Genomic DNA, 18,038 nt, shown 5'->3' on the forward strand with positions numbered 1-18,038 from the left:
TAATCTAATCTAATCTAATCTATAACTTGATTAGTGTGCACCTGTGGTGAATCCAACAGATTGGACAGTGTGTGGAAAGGCTCACACCTTTTCATATAAGACCCCATAGAGGACGGTGGATATTAAATTCTCCAAAAAGAGCCAGGGGATGAAGGGAATAACAATAAAGATGAAATTGACATATTGCTGTGTAGCAGAGACATGCAATGTGTTTGTACTATACCTATATGTACCATCTCTTGTTAATGTAAAGGGGAAATTATAATATAGTACTGTGAATATTACATAATATATATGCAACCATCCATCCATCTTCTCTGCTTATCCGGGGTCACAGGGGCAGCAGCCCAAGCAGAAAAGCCCTGATCTCCTTCTACCCCGCCACCACCTCCATCTTGTCTGGGAGAACACCAAGGCATTCCCAGGCCAGCCGAGAGACAGAATCCCTCCAGCGTGTCCTGGGTCTGCCCTGGGGCTTCCTCCCAGTGGGACATGCCCTCCGCCAGGAGGCATACTTCCAGATGCCCGGACCACCTCAACTGGCTCCTGTTGATGGCATCAGTTCACCAGGGCCTCTGCTCCTGGCCACTGCCCAACACACAATGCACAGTGCCTATTGTGGGTAGTGGGCCTACAGGAAGTTGGGCTTATGATCCTTTTTCAGGCTGTGCCCGGATGGGCCCCATGGACTGAGACGCTTGCCCTCGGGCACCCTCCCCAGACTCCAGGAGGAGCCCCAGTAACCCTATCCCGGGCTGAACTGTTCCCTCGATGTTCTACTCATAGAGGTCATTTAAATCGCTCTTTGTCTGGACCAGTTTGCCATGGGTGACCCTAAAAGCCCCCGACAACATAGCCCCTGGGATCCCTGGGACACACAAACTCCTCCACCATGATAAGGTAGTGATTCACAGAGCGTTTCATAATATATACTATAATTTAATGGAATTAACCTTTTTGCTTGATGAAACAATTACACTTATAATTAATTAACTTCTTATGTCACACTTTTTATATTTCTGCAATTTCCTTTCAACCCTGCATATTTTGATATCTTATTTCATTTACATTAATAACCCTGGATGACAGACCTACAATTACTATCATAATAAGTTGTATTCACATAAGAAGTCATTAAGATTAGAATTAGAAACAGTAATAAATAATCCAACCTGTGTCCTTGTTTGCACTGCCACCCTCATTCACATTCAACCACGTGCCTTTCAAGGAATTAATCAAGCGTCTCTTGGAAACAGAGCCAACTAAAGGTGATCACAAGGCAGCTATAAAACAGAACAAGCCCTTTTAGGAAAGTCTTGCTCACAGAAGAAGTCATCCATCACTGTTACCTGTATTTGTTCCTCATTTTACACAGTGTGACTACACAGGGGGAAACTCAGATGTCATTTTAGGGAACCAAAAGCATCATATGTTATTTCAGAAATAAATACACATGCTCATTGAGTGGTGGTGATAGGGGAAAAAACCTGTTCCATACTTGTGTTCTGGCATATCTTGCTTTTTTTAAAATGCCGTATAGACTTTTGACCTCTACTGTGGGAAGTGGTCAGTATTTAGTAAAAATGCTGTTCAAATGCTGCATTTAAGTCAGAATTTTCTGCACTTCAGATTAACTGTGTTACATGTCAATGCACTCATAATGCTGACTAAAGGCAACTTAATTAAGTCAAGTTTAAATGATCATTATGCAGCCATAATATATATATATATATATATATATATATATATATATATATATATATATATATATATATATATATATATATATATATATGTGTGTGTGTGTGTGTGTGTGTGTGTGTGTGTGTGTGTGTGTGTGTGTGTGTGTGTGTTCTTCCTCTACTGGGGCAGAGGGACACCTCCCAGCAGGACAATGACCCTAAACTTAAAGCCAGGGCAACAATGGAATGGTTTAAAACAAAACATATCCATGTGTTAGAATGGCCCAGTCAAAGTCCAGATCTAAATCCAATCGAGAATCTGTGGCAAGATCTGAAAACTGCTGTTCACAAACGCTATCCATCTAATCTGACTGAGCTGGAGCTGTTTTGCAAAGAAGAATGGGCAATTTCAGTCTCTAGATGTGCAAAGCTGGTAGAGACAAACCTAAAAGACTGGCAGCTGTAATTGCAGCAAAAGGTGGTTCTACAAAGTATTTACTCAGGGGGCTGAATAATTATGCACACCCCACTTTGCAGTTATTTATTTGTAAAAAATGTTTGGAATCATGTATGATTTTTGTTCCACTTCTCACGTGTACACCACTTTGTGTTGGTCTTTCACGTGGAATTCCAATAAAATTGATTCATGTTTGTGGCTGTAATGTGACAATGTGGAAATACTTTTGCAAGCCACTGTAGTTAGCATGTGCTGACTGGCTGAGGCCTTGGTGGAGGTGGCATGTTCTTCCTGTGCCTGCTCGTGTTCTCTCCAGCTGCTCTGGCTTCCTCTAACAGTCCTGTAGACTGTAAATAAAAGACTGAAATATCCTAAGGATCTGACACGTGAAGGCAGTGCAGTAGTGGTTCAACCCTCTATTATTTCAATTACTGGTTGTAAGCTTATTAAAAACAACATTGCATCCATTTGATTAAATTACCTATTTGAGCCAAACAAGTGTGCTTTATTGTGTGATTGATAAGTGGGATTGAGTTTTCAGTGACATCAGTGACCCCTCAATTGCCTCATCTCATCTGTGTGTGTGTAGTACAGTATAATGGACCTCAGATATAAATGTATACATAAATATAGTACTTAATCACTTTCTCTAATGAATTTTCTTTGCCCTGCTGTCAGTGCTGATGTAGCAGCACCTCAGGTGTTCTGCTGGTAAAGATTTTTGCAGTGGAGTGTGTGGGTGTGACACTATATGCTGAAAATAGAAATGAAGCATGTTTCAGGCTTTACATTTTAAAAACAAAATAGCTGTATAAGTTGAGCAACAGCTAACTCTTTGGGAAAGGATTTACATGCTAAAGGCACGCAAAGTGTTCTAACATACCTTTAACATTATTCAGTTGTTCACAGAAAACACATCTGTGCTTAACGCACCCATTGGCACACTATTTTCTGTTTTCCAGCTTGTGTTTGTGATTTTGCCTTTTCCGAGTTTTCTTTGACAGAAAAGAACAGTAACCACTGGGTGTCTCCGTGGCAACATACTGGACTATTAGGACACATAAAAACTTTTTAGCTGTGCCAAAAAAAATCTTTGAGGTACTTAATTATGCATTAATTATTTAATGTTATGTGGGAAGGAGACCTGTGACAGGAAATATACAGTCATAAAATGATGAAATAAAGTTTGATTCTCAAGTCAAGATGAAGCCAGAGTTTGAAGTAAGGTGTAGCACATTGTGTTTAAGGGTCATCACAGGTCATGTAACCAAACTTATAATAAAGTATGATCATTGTCTCTTCCCATTGCTTCTCGTTCATTTCTGGAGATTCCGGCTGTCTAAAAAAAATCCCCACTATCAATTCAATTGAGTTCAATTGTGTTTTTATATAACACAAATTCACAACACCACCTTAAATTGCTTAATATTGAAAGGTAAAGACCTTACAATGCTAGAGTGAATCCCCAACAATCAGACGACCCCTTTGAGCAGCACTTGGTAACCGTGAGAAGGAAAAACTCTCTTTTAACAGGGGAAAAACACCCTCTGGCAGAACCAGGCTCAGTGAGAGCTCAGCATTATAACTTATATTATAACTATTGCAGGAAGAAGATAACAAAAGGTATAAACACACGAAGAGAGAAAAGAATGGAAGAGAAGTGCTCAGGGTATCATGGGAAGCCTGCTAGCAGACTGAACGTATTGCGGTATAAGGAATACTTCAGGATCAGCAGTCAAAAAGGAAAGTTTGAAATCTAACCTGAAAAGTAGAAACTGATAAGAGTTAAACTTTTGAGGAAAACAAACAAAATGTATTGGTCAACTCCATCCTCACCTTACAGCAAAAGAACCGGTCAGACTCTGTCAGAGCCTTATTATATTGTTTTCTTTCTAACACATAATCTTCAAGAAATGACTGTTTACTTTCCTAACATGTTTAATGAGCACCATTGTTATGGATTATTTACTCTTATTTGTGTGTTTGCCCAAATCATGAGCTCTAAGCATGAACGTATTCTCATTAAAGCAGATTTTCTGGCAGCGGTGTGTCGTGCTACATTTCCATTACTACAACTTTTCTTTCATGTCATCTTTTCCATGAACTTTCCTGACCTAAAACTGTGATTGTCTTGTAATTTTCATTTTCAACATGTACTCAAGTATGAGTAAGAAATTCCAGTCAGTAGTTGTAGCCTTGCCCCTCCATTCTGATCTCTCACTCACTCCCACACACACACATTAGTCCCCATTAATATTTATTATTTCCTCGTGTTTTTTTTTTTCTTTTCTTTTTTTCTTTCATGTCCAACATCCTGGTTAGATAATGCGCACAAAAAAACAAAACCGAAAAAAAACATGGGCGGCATTAATGCTGTTTCATTGTGACTGTGACTTTTCCTGTTCCTCATTGCCTGAATTATTCTTCTGTATTTATATTGTTCTCGATTTTCCCTGCCCTACTTTTAATGTTGTCATCATCACATCATTGTGAAGTCATCGTTCTGTTGCTTATCTTTCAACACATATCTGTTTTTATGTAAAGCTAGAAAAGCAGACTGTAGGCTTTGTGTGAGCACAAAGAGCAACGCCACAGTGTGCACACTTTGACCAGAGCAGGTCTTAGAACTAGAAGCAATTCAGATGAACTATATACTGTCATGTCAGCTGTGGTGTCAGGTTACCTACTTAAAAAAACAGAAAGAAAGAATGAAGAAATAATTGTATTATAAACATGCCACAGTTTCATCAGTGCATGCGTGAATGACACTCAGTTTCTATTTGTGGAAATAGTACAGCTTATAAAATCTCATCTGTGTGTTTAGACCCAGTTTTCTGATCACTCATGTGCCTGATTGAAGACGGCAGAGTCTCTGAACAAAAGTCCTTTTTGTTTATTTGACGGGCAGCGGCGCACACAGATTCTCTGTGGAAGGATCAGATGTCACTCTCATTGTTGTTTTGATGCGGTGAAGATTAAAGTGTGTCACTCAGGTCAGCTTGGATGTCACCTTGTGGTTTTGTCAGCATCATATTTGGGCGATATTTTCTCCCCTTGGGTTTCATGTTGACAAAGTGGAATGTCGCTTGTGTATATTTGATTTGCCTGCTCAGTACTACACCACAAAGACGTTAGCAGACATACACGCTTCTAAATCAGTGAAAGGGTTTTTTTTTTTTTGCATTTTTGTCTGTAACCAGCAACTAGGCATCCAACTTCAGCAACAAAAGAACATGCTGGGTATTGGCATCACTCAACATGTGAATTAACATTTTTTTTATGTTATATAATATTATGCATGTAGTAATGTTAGTAAACTACTCTGCAACCAGTTTAATCCGTCCTGTCATCAAAATATAATTTTAATATTTTAAATACACGCTGACACCACCATGTGAAAGATCATGTGAAAGGAGTTCATGGTTTTTGTTTAAGTACATACAGTACATAACCCCACGTGGTATCAAACTGAGCACTGAGAATCATACTGTTGGTACTGACTATAGTCAGTAGCTGGCGATACCAGAAAAGTAGTATTAGTATACTACTTTTCTGGTATTGTGACATTGCCAGCGAGTATCTGCTTACTTTCACTGGCCGTGTATGAAAGGTAATGATTTTAAAATTTCATAATATTGAAAAAAATGATGATATTTGTTTTGGTTCATTTGGGTTTTTTCAGTATCATGGGAAACACAGGCACATATGCACCAAGGTTACAAGTTTTCCAAGACTGATAGATGCAACATATGGCTTTGGGTGTTCTAGTCTATCCTTACATCCTACAGAAGACCAAGCATGGCCAAAAGATCAGCAAAAATACTGGTGGCCAGCAGTGCTAGCCCTCAGCCTCCTCGCACATATGGTAATAGTTTGAAAATCCTTCTTGAGTTATTATGTTCAAGATTTTTAGTAAAGTTGAGCCCTGAATTACACCGAGTAAGCCTCAAGTGGCCATTAGAAGAACTGCAGGTTTCTTCCACACTGGCTTCATTTTTCACCAGCAGCTGTTTCACAAGACTGACTCACCTTTGAAACTCCACATTAGTTTTCTTTCTCTCCTTTTTAGGCCGTTGCCCACATCAGACAGCCATGTTACTTCAAACATAACTATTAACACATACTACCATTGTTTTTGCCACAACATGGAAAATATAGCAGGCAAATTTTGACTCTACACTCAGTGACCATCCTGCAGTTTCAGACAAACATGTTAAGCAACTGAACTCCAGGCCTGACAGTAGACTTACTTCCTCATAATCCCATAACAGACAACAAATAGCAGAAATCAGCACAGATTGTGTGTTTGAAGGCAACTCAAACACACTTGAATTGAAAAGAAAATGTCAAACAGCTCATGGAAACAGTCTAAAGCCTTGGTCTAACTTGTCCAGTTCAGTTATTACACCACATCACAAGAGCTGAAAAAAAAAGCGAGGAGAAAGGTCAAACATATCCCTTTGACTCCCAGATCCCAGATCAGCCCTGGCTGCTGCACATAAGGAAGTTCAGATGGCTTATTTACATGTTCTCTTCCTTACTGGTCATAGAGGGTTTTTTTCTCTCCCCCTTTTTTTTCTCAGCAGCCTTTACTTCCTCCAGTGAGTAATAAGAGCAGCTTCACACAGACCAGTGGTTTTGTCTATGTAAGTCACTCATTGAGAGCAGATCCCACACACACACAGAGGGAAAGAGATTAATGCTGCGAGCCACTACCTGCTGAATCTGTAAGTGTGAACTCAAAGTCTGACTGCTGTTTGTGCTGAATGTGAGCTGAGGGTGCAGTCTTGTCATGTGTAGCTCTGTGTCAGGTCCAGACCGTGCGGTCTGCCCTGAGCACAGAGGTTGTGGGAGATAGTGTGGCTTTTTCAGAAAACAGTGCTAGGAGCTTGCAGTTTACCAAGTGATCAGCAGAGGATGTGGTCTGCTGCAGGCTGCAGCAGGCCTGTGCAGACTGCAGCCCCTTGCTGACAGTACTGTAGGTGGTGTCAGATGAAAACAGCTTCTCCTTTACAGATATTTGTGGAATGTTGGTTCTGGTGAGATAATAATAGCTTTTATAGGTCGAACAATCTTCTTAGAGATGAAACGATTGTTAGATTGCTTTTTGTTTGCTTTTTGTTTGCTTTGTTCTTTCTTCCTCATACCTGAAATGTTGCGTTAACACACGGAGGGCAGTACAGTAATCAGCTCATCCTGCGTTGCACAAAAGTGCGATGGCGTATAGGCTGAAGGGTCAGTGACACTTCCTCACAGCGGTTTCGTGTGTGAGAACATTGTGAAGGTCTCCTACTCGAAATAGCTCTGTCTTTGTGGGAGGACAAACAGAAGAAGTGGGCTGAGTCATTCAGCAGTATTTTTTCTTCACCTCTACACTCACTGTGATCTGTGTTTGGACCTGAAGCGCAAGAGGGGGTTTTCCAGAGAGCGCAACAGCACGCGGGTGGAATGGGAGAGGCCGCTCACATCAGTTCCATTCATTCATGATTTGGCAGAGCAGGGTGTGACTGTAGGTAAAATTAGAGCTGTGATCAGTGCAGACCCTTTGCTTCCTCTCCTAGTGTGTGTGTGTGTGTGTGTGTGTGTGTGTGAGGAGGAGAGACAGAGAAAGGGGCTTTCTTAGCCAGCATGACGTCAGTGAAGCGTTCGCAGTCATGAGGTTGTGGTAACCAGAGCAGATTCTATCAACCACAGTCAATTTGTCTGAAAACCCCTGTGAGACCGCAGCTGCGCTTCCTGTGTTTATACCGACACTCTCTGTCTCCACCCCTCGCCCTTCTCCTCTCCTCCTCCTCCTCTTTTGACACTTGTCAACTGTTCCAAAACACAGGCTGTCTCCGTGGAAACGCCGATGAGCCACAATAAGGAGGCGAAGAGTAGGATTCCCCAGCCAGACGGTCCCGAGCGCGCAAAGGAGGAGGAGAGGAGCCACTCTGATTCGCTGGCAACCATGGACGCCAAAGTGGAGCGCTTTCTCAAGTTAGGATACTCTTACAGCGACATCCTCAGGGTACTGGAGAGCCTCCGGCACGACGCCCAGACCAATGACATCTTGGAGGAGCTGATAAAGACGTGCCACACTCGCACCCACAACAACAGGAGCGTGCCAAACAGCCCCAAGCTGGTGCCCAGAGGCTGCAGCCCCAGCCCCAGCCAAGCCAGACCGGGACCGGACAGAGAAGCGGCAGCTGGATTCAGACCGGTGGTTATAGACGGCAGCAACGTGGCCATGAGGTGAGTCAGCACATGACATTCGCTTTATGTATGCTTATGCATTAAGTACAGTGGAAGGAGTCCTCCAGTTACAGTGCACTACAGTAACTTCATACTTCTTCATATCAGAGTAACCGTGTCTGTCAGGTGTTAGGCGGAGTGGGTGGGGGTGAAACGCAATGAATACATCTTATCTGAGCTTCTCAACATCCACCCGTAAAGTTTTAATTGAATGTTCGCCTCTCTGAAATGGAGCTGATCTTACAGAACAAGTGTGTAAGAGTGTTGATTTGAAAGGTAACATCTGAGAGCGAAGTTAACTCTAACCCCAAGTTTGTGCCACAGACCCGATGGGTGTTAGGCAGCTGTTCACAACTGTACCGAAGCCCTTCGCTCACTTTATTCATCAGACAGGCACGAAGGCACAAGGAAGCAAACCGTTTTTTCACAGCAAAGAAAACACGCTTCGTCACTTCCTGGAAAAAACAAAACAAAAAACACTTGTTTGAGGCAGTAAAAAGAGCGGAGACGCGTTCCTCTCTGTGAGGCTGAATGAGGATAACTTTGGTTTAACTTTTCAATCTCTCACCAGAGGCTGTCTGTCTGTCTATGTCAGAACTTGTTTCAGTTCACAAATGTGATTGCAAAACACTTCCTCTTTAAAGACGTGGGAAGTGAAAACATGATCTGAGCCGACACTTTTCTCCCTTTTGTTTTTTCACTCAATTCCAGATTATGTTCGTGCCCTGAAGGGCCTTTGACACAGTTACCATTCCACAGTGCGTTTTACTTGTCAGGTTTGAGCTCTTTAAGTGATGTTTGTATCGAGCGTGACTTGTTACACGTGTAGCACTGTACATTAACGCCATTTGATCTCACGGTTGGCATCTGCACCTCCACCCAAAGTAGATAACAAGGAAGTTTGGAGTGAAAAATGTTTTCGCTCGAATCAAAGACGGTATGGCATGAATTCAAAACAAAAAGCAAAGGAGCAATGTTTTCATAACGCATATTCCTGTAAGGACATGAAGTGAGCTGAAAGAGGAAGAGGGCTCAGATATTTACTGTCACTGCTTTATTCCCAGGTAAGATGGTGTAACTGTAGTCCAGCCTCAGGTGTGAAACCTCAGAGGCTGTGGGGGGTAGCTCTCATCGGTTTCCCTGTTTTGTTTCCCTTCTTCAGCTCTGAAGCTGACGTACAGTTTATCATGTTTAAGTGGAACTTGAGTGTCTCATGGGAAAAACAGACCCAGTTCCTGTCCTCAGTCATCAGAGCCTCTCACTGCTCTTTCTTCCTGATTAGTTTTTTGTGGCCATGTAAAGGAAATCAGTCAAAGGGATTTTACTGCTGCACTTTATTGAAACTGGATTACCTGTAATTACATTTTAGGCCCGACAGCTGCAGAAAAAACAAAAAAAAAAGCACTAAGTAAAAAAAAACAACAAAAAAACAAAAACCTACTACTCCTACACATTGCCGTTCACACCGTGTTTTTGCAAGATTCTTGCAAAAACCCACATCTTTTTAGTTTTTTGATTGAAACACCCCCACATTCTTGGTTTGATAAATCTGTCATTTCTGAGCCCATACCTAGATTAATCATGACACGTCCCTTCATTCCCTCTTGACACAAAAAACATTATGCTCCAGCACATGTGACAAGTAATTCTTCACGTTTATCAAAAGAGAACGATTCACACATGAGAAATGTACAAAAAAAAAAAGACATGTTTATAACATTTTGGAGGTACGAACTGCTGATCTGGCAGCTCGGGTAAACTCATTACTCAGCAGACTGAGACTTTATCAGCAATACATGAGGATTTAAAGCTGCACGGATTTATATATCACCAATCTGAAAGACGCTCACAGTGACAAACCCACAGACAAACCACTTTTCACCCACTAGTTCCCCTCAGCTTTACAGAACACTTTAACCTGTTTTAGCTAATTATTAAGCTTGCAGCTTTAATGTTTACAGCAGCAGATGGCACTTTACACTGGAAACTGCTGCCAAACACCAGCACAGTCTGACACAGGCCAGAATCAAGTAGCTCAAGTGGCTTTTTACTTTTTCCTCTTATGTGATGTTTAAAAGATTCAGTAACTCCTATGCACAAGTTTATCAAAACTTAAACAACACCTCTTTACAACTGTAATAAAGTAGGTAATGAGTTGAATCAGAATACTGATTCATGAAAAATAGACCAATAATAAATAAATAAAAAGCATTAATTTTTTACATTCCTGCACTGTTTTTGGTTATAGTAGCCACAAATAAAAAAATTCATTTGTTCATTTATTCTTAAAAATCCACTTTTTTCATTTAAATTTCTAAAGTTAATTAGTTGCTTTTATTTTGTTCCCTTTAACTCACGAATGAACGTGCAGCCCTCTGGTCTCATTCGACTTCTCTGGGAGCTTAAACAAGACAGGAAATATCATTTTAAAGTGTCATCTGTGAGTCATCTGTAAAGTTATGCAAGGTAGATTAGCTAGATTATCTCGGATCCATAAACTAGCTCATGCCAAAAGCTTTATCTTTGTTACCTGTTGTATGCAAAGTATCTTGCCACTTCCTGATGATGAAAAGAAGGGGAACACCCACAAGCACACGCCTTATTCTTTTCCTGCAGGCAAAACGATCCAGTTTACTTCTTCTGAAGCCTTTTGACTTCATACAGTAGGTTTGTATTTCAGAGAATAAATGTTGAGCTGTTCCAAAGAATGAATGTTGAACTAGAACAAACACAAGTGTCGTGTTGTCTCAGGCTCTCCTGGCTAGGTGTGACAATGACCACAATTCAGCAGTGTAGTGAAATGTAACCTTATTCTGTTTTCCTCAAAATTTCACGATTAATACATTGCTGGAGAAGGTTGTTTGTTTTAAGCTTCCACTTTGTGAATTTTAAAACATTAATAAATGATCTCACAAATTCCACGTGAAGAGTCTCTCTTACGTTGAAAACGACTTATCTCTGTGCTTGTGCAATCATGAACTAGTGAACACTTGCAACATCATTAGTTTCCTGAAAAAGGGAGAAGCATGTGTGGGCAAAATGTGCACGTTAGCGCAAAAGAAGAAGCTCTCTGTTTTGTTTTTTCTTCTGTTGTTCACTCTGGTTTTTGTATGCGTTGTTTTTTTTTGTAGCCACGGCAACAAGAAGGTGTTTTCGTGCCAGGGTCTCCAGCTGGCAGTAAACTGGTTTTGGGACAAAGGGATGCGCGACATCACTGTGTTCGTCCCCCTGTGGAGGAAGGAGCAGCCGAAGCCTGAGGCGCCCATCACAGGTAAGGTCACCTGACAGTGCTGTGCACTCAGCTCAGGTCAGCTGTGTTTGTCAAGTCTCCACTAATTATTCTTGTTCACTGATGAAAAAGTGCCTTTATAATTGAATCCTCCTGGTCAGGGTGAAGTAGAAGTGAAGCCTGATTAACTCACGCTTCAGTTATGATTCCATAATTACTTCAGCGTTTTGTTTGTCAGCATTTACATTCAAGATCCTCAATTTGATTACAGGGATTCTTGGCTCAGTAACCAGGAAGAAATGTCTTTCTATTAAAAGGGGTTTTCCTTCCCACTTTTGCCAGGTGCTTACTTGGTTTATCCGGTTGTTGCAGTTTTCCCTTTTCCATTGTAAGGTCTTTACCTTACTACATAAAAGTGCCTTGAGGTGATGGTTGTTCGATTTGGCATTTGACATAAATAAAGCTGAATTGAATTTCCTCCTTTCCTGCTTCACACAGTGGGGTGTGTTATTCTGCCTATTATAAAGCTGCAGTCATTCATTTTATTTCTGTTAGGACCATGTGTCCATCCATTTTCTTCAGCTTATTCAATTCAGGGTTAGATAAAATCTGAATGTTATTCCTTTTGCAGTGGGTCTTTCTGTGCACAAACATAAAAAACACAAAAAAACCAGCAGAAGACTGCAGAGCAAAGCACATCAGTGACAACATATATAAGACTGATTATGTCAACAGACATGGGTTCCAAAGGAGCTTGCAGTGGTAGTTGCAGCATACAGCATGCAGTACATAGAATGAATCTGCTTTAATGTGCCAAATGCAGTCTAATATTTCTAAATCCAGATGATACAGACTAGCAGAGCATTTAAATGGAGACAAGCAGCCACTGTGACAGTACACTCAGTGGTTTATTACACTGTCAATATAATGTATACTGATTAGTGGAACTTTAATCTGTGTTTACGTTACAGTTAAATCATGCCATTTGAATACTAGTACATCCTCAGCTCATATACTTTTGTAATTGTAAGTTTGGCTTACCAACAGTACTCCTGACTCAAATATAATCAAATACACAGAAGCTGCCTGAACGTCCTGCTGCCTGTGTGTGTGCACGTGTTATAAAGAAACCCAACCTGAAACTATGCTGGTCGACAAAGCAGGTTGTTTTTTGTAGTTCATCAGTGTAAAGCTTTAATGTAGTCTGAAGCACTTGTAAACAGTCAGAGTTTCCAGGTAGAAAAAGTGTGCTTCACAGGAAATGATGCATTTTTCTGTTAGAGAAGCAGTTCATTTAAATAAGCTGAAGAAAACAGTGCATGCCACTACACTGTGTGCCACACACTGTCTGATCGGTTATTAGCAAAGCAATCACAAAAATGGTAAATGGACTGGTACTTAGTGCTTTTGCTATTACCACCCTCCTGAGCCACAGCTCGGAGGATTTGAAGGAAATAAAATCTTTATAAGTGTTCTTAACATGTACTTTGCCAGTGGGGCACATAACAGATGGCTGCTGGTAAATCCCTGTCCCTTCTTCCTGGCTGTTAGAGTCATCTTGTTTGGCAGCTGGTGGCTTCCAATGGAGCCCATCCAATAGTTATGACCTCGTTTCATTGTGAAAAGCAGGTATTGAACCCATAGAGCCTCCTTAAACAATGAGGAAGTGTAAGCATGAAAACTGAAATCCTACACGTCGTTCATGTCCAATCATGTCCAATCATGTCCAATCATGTCGGCTAAAAATAGCTGCTTTCCGGAAAGCTGCAGTCAGCTTTTATTGCCATTATCAGTGTCAGGTAAAAAAAATCCACAAATTGTTTCTTCCTGGTGTGATGTTTACTGTAAAAACAAAGAGACTGAGAAAAGATTAAAAGCTCACATGGAGTACAAGGTGCCTCAGTCACCTGCCTGAATAAATGTCTCGTATCTGTCAAGGACGTTACCACACATCATTTAAAGTAATCTCTAACCTGTATAATATTTGTCCCATAGATCAACATATTCTCCACGAGTTGGAGAGGAGGAAGATCCTGGTGTACACGCCATCCCGCTGCGTAAACGGGAAGAGGGTGGTGTGCTATGATGACCGCTACATAGTCAAGCTGGCCTTTGACTCAGATGGCATCATCGTGTCCAATGACAACTACCGCGACCTGCAGACAGAGAACCTCCAGTGGAAGAAATTCATAGAGGAGAGGCTGCTGATGTACACATTCGCCAATGACAAGTAAGGCTTCTTAAGGGGCAGGTTGAAGGGGGTTACTTGTTTTGCATGGCTGATTGGGGGTGATTTGCCCCACTATTGGACCATGTGTTCAGCTAGACTAACTGCAACTCTGTGCCGGTGCAGGTTCATGCCTCCAGATGATCCTCTGGGCAGGAATGGTCCCACTATTGATGATTTTCTGAGAAAGAAGCCACGCACCCCAGAAAACAAGCTGCAGCATTGTCCATATGGTTAGTACGGTCTATTTGAACAGACAGCTCATGTTACACTTCCTTGTGCTCCTCTAAAGATAAGAAAAAATATATACAATCAATGGAACTTCTGTGTAAATAGAGGTTTGTTTTCTGAGCAGATACCATTTCAAGTTCAGTCACCAGGGATACACCCACACACCCACACACACACTGCTGTTAAGCAAACATGACAGTAAGCAAATATGATGCATTTCTTGCATCAGAAGATTCCCACCAGCATTTCCTGTCCAAACTTCAGCACACACAGCAGAGGACCAGTGCATACAAACAGGTCGTTTTACACTAGTATCATGAGTATTTATGTTTAAAAGTAGCTGATCTAAGGAGCTTAGAAAGAAAAAAAAAAAAGCATCTGGACTTCTTTAAGTTGCTTGAAGCCGTTTCACCTCTCATCCAAGAAGCTTCTTCAGTTCTAGGGACTGAAGAAGCTTCTCGGATGAGAGGTGAAACATCTTCAAGCAACTGAAAGAAGTCCAGATGCTTTTCTTTCTAAGCTCCTTAGACTATGATGACCTGGATGACTGAGAACCTTTACAGACAATAGTAACTGATAAAGCTAATTTTACTTTGAAGAAGACATTCTGCTTTAAGCAGTGAGTAGCTTTGCATAATTCCAAGTTCAAAAATAATTCTCAGTCCCTACAAGACGATTAACCCCAACAATCAAATGACCCTCTTTCCTTCCCACTGTTGCCAAAGTGCTCAAAAACTCAATTTTAACAGGAAGAAAACCAGCAAAACCAGGCTCAGTGAGAGGCGGCTATCTGCCAAGACCAGTTGGGGGTGATGGGAGGGAAACAGGACGAAATAGTTAGAAATTAATAATAACTAATGATTAAATATAGAATGGTAGCGGTGGTAATTCACCCTATAATTGATAAAAATGACCTTGAAATCCAAATAAGTCATCCACCACTGTTGAGGTGAACAGCTCATTCATTTGGTAGTTGATATAATTCAGTGAGGGCCACAGGTTCAGTTCACGTCTACTTTTGTATATGGAATTTTCTCCAATATGGCACAACCAAATGGAAAGTTTATGACATACTCCGGTTTCTGGGAATGTGCCTGTGTCTAAAATACAGCCTTAAATCTGGTGTGGAGTTTAATAACTGTAATCACCAGCATGTAAAATAGTTTGAAACTTGAGTAAACCTTCCCCCCTCCAGAAAAAACAGTAAAGCCCAGACTTTCTGACTGCGAAGTAGTAAATGTGGGAAATGCTGGAGATAAACCCAGACTGACCACAGTGTATTCCTGACATTATCTCAATATTTCATAAGAATAGAATGATTTTTCAGCCCACAGAGGAAGTATAAAGTCTCCAGATGTCATTACAAAACTCAGATTTCAACACATCACAACCTTTTTTTAATGACTGGTACAGTTTTTTGTTTAAAAAAAAAAAAAAAAAAAAAAAAAAAAGTAAGGTTGTTAAATGTTGAAATCATGTGCTTTATGGCCAACAAATGAGGAGAAACTGAGCCAGTAGGGGGCTCTGGCTTCACTTGTCTGCGCTCATTCAGCAGTGACTTTTCAACTGGAGAATTTGAAATTTGTGGAAGGCCCTGATCTCTCAGGAAGAGCTTAGCTGAGGAGTCAGTCAGTGACTGGACTTAAAGACATCCATTTATAAGACAGCTACAAAGTGCCCTACACTGTGAGTGCCAAAGAAACAAAGAGAGCAGATGATTTGTTTGTAATTCTAGTGGCTTTTACACACATCCTGAGCTAAAGTTTAGCTTGTAGTGGCCCAGACACAATTTCTAATTTTGGGAATTTGTATTTTTGTCTTTTAGGAAAGAAATGCACTTATGGAGTAAAGTGTAAGTTCTACCATCCAGAGAGGGCCAACCAGTCCCAGTTGTCAGTGGCTGATGAGCTGAGGGCCCTAAGAGACAGAGACAGAGCCAAGAACATCTCCCCTGCTGCATATCAGCAGGAGCACAGGTACATCTCCACCCCTCCACCTCTGGGCATAGATGAGCTGTCACACAGGGCTTCGCCAGGGGAGCAGTCCATCTGTCAGAGGGACACCAGCAGCCCGAGAAACCAAATGAACTCAAGTCTCCAACACTGCCCGAGCCCAGATATAGATGAAGCCTTCAGCTCCATGGACAGCTCTCTGTCCAGGCTCTATATCCATGACATGGCCTACAGCAGGGAGCAACCTGTGCACAGCTGCAGCAGCGGGGTGGCCAGCTACAGCCTGAGTCAAGATGAGTACTCTGGGTCTTATGGTGGCAACGCCCCGAGGATCTGCCTGAACGGGGGTTACTACGCTCAGCCAAATGGACTGGCATCGCGTGAGCCCCCCACGTGCAGTCAATGCAGGTGCTGTCACCAGCAGACCAGACTATCCCCAAACAGCCACCAGCAGCAGCAGCACCACCACCTCCAGCAGCATGGATGGAGCTCATGTCCAGCTCTACCACCACATAATGGGGAGCTTCCCTCTCAATTTGCAGAGAAGCAGTACTACAGACAGCCCTCCCACAGACAGACCCACAGCTTGCCCAGGGACCCATGGGTGCAGGGCAGCCTGTCTGACCCTAGGCTGAGCAGTGGGGCTAAGAGCCCATTGAGCGAGCGGAGGAAGGCTCTGAGGATCCAGCTTAGCACCCTATTCCCCCAGAACATGGTAGAGCAAGTCATGAATGCTTACCCGCACGTGTCTGACATGTCTGAACTGATTTCTCTCATCCAGAACTACAGAGCGAGCCACTTCAGTTTCTAGATCCCAAGGATTTTTTTTTTTTACATTTCTTCAAACCGAGCCCATGTTGGAGTTCTCAATTCAAAAGAAAAGTGAAAACTGAAGAACGAGAGCACTTCTCGAAATTACTGTGAATTCATTATGACAGTTTGTACTGTGCAAAATGATTTGTCTTGCTTGAACATGATGCAAACTTACCCTTCATTTGAAGCATTACAAAGTGACACGATCTGCAGAAAATGTAGCAGATTGAGTGCTCTCTCTTTATCCTAGTGTAAAAGTGCAATGCACTAAGCTCCATACAAGCTACTTATTGTAGCCTGAAAATTTTGTGTTTTAAATAAAAGCAGCATGTGTTGTTTTCCCATGTTGCCTCAAAGTGAGGAACGCTATATTCTATATTTCTGTAAAGAATGTCATTGATCTATTTTTAATATGAATTCGAATGCCTTGTTTTTGCTGAGAAATAAAAGCGCTCAAACCACATTACCACTGGGTAATTTTCTATTTGAAACTGTGCTTATAGATGTGAAGCTAAGGTGAAATTTCAATGCCATTAATGTCATTAAAAAAAGAAAAGAAAAAAAAGACAGCCATTGCTCTCTGATGGTAGCTTTAGTAGAGCAGCTTTGCATGATTTACAGTTCAAAATGATCCTTATTTTGGTGCATGCCATCAATCTGAAACAAGCTGTTTACACCTAGGGCTGCATCAGAGAAACAAACATAGCTTCTGGATCTGAAAAGTAAAGTCTGTACAGAAGTGCCACCACCCTGCGTACATCTCCTCCAGCTGAGCTTTTTGCTCAGTGATTTGTGTACATACACCGATTTCACGATTTTAAACTCTGGCCATACTGGAACAGTACAGAACAGCAAATAAGGAACAGCAGAGTACGTCTACTTTAAAGTGAGCCCGCTGTTCAACCAGTAATGACGCTGCAGACGTTTTCCTTCACACGTCAAGCACATGCATGTTCCTCCCGAGACACGGGCTTCTGAGCCTCTTTTTAAACCTGTGTGACATTTTGTTTTGTGTTTAATGTACCGTTGCATTTCCCAGAAAGCTGTTGACTTACAAAAGACTGGACGAAATACAAGGAAGCAGGAAATAAACCAAGAGGAGGCCAGAGTGCTCTCTGACATGTGAGCACTTTTGCAATATCTTTCTTCCTTGGTTTTTAAGGGCTGACATAAAAGGTCCATAGGCCATGGCCATAAAAATGCAGGTAGTAGA

General features: G+C 41.6%; 1 protein-coding gene across 1 annotated transcript; it reads left to right on the forward strand.

Annotated features, from left to right (window-relative positions):
• Window positions 1–6,787: 6,787 nt before the first annotated feature.
• On the forward strand, window positions 6,788–17,288 carry LOC101483526 (putative ribonuclease ZC3H12D). Its single transcript, XM_004566240.2, has 6 exons — window positions 6,788–6,866; window positions 7,970–8,373; window positions 11,505–11,644; window positions 13,598–13,832; window positions 13,956–14,062; window positions 15,886–17,288. The coding sequence occupies exons 2-6, from the start codon at window positions 7,991–7,993 to the stop codon at window positions 16,821–16,823; spliced, it is 1,803 nt and encodes a 600-aa protein (XP_004566297.2). The 5' UTR covers window positions 6,788–6,866; window positions 7,970–7,990; the 3' UTR covers window positions 16,824–17,288.
• The last annotated feature ends 750 nt before the right edge of the window (window positions 17,289–18,038 follow it).

Source organism: Maylandia zebra, linkage group LG15, assembly GCF_041146795.1.
Source record: "Maylandia zebra isolate NMK-2024a linkage group LG15, Mzebra_GT3a, whole genome shotgun sequence".
NCBI classification, from domain to species: Eukaryota; Metazoa; Chordata; class Actinopteri; order Cichliformes; family Cichlidae; genus Maylandia; species Maylandia zebra.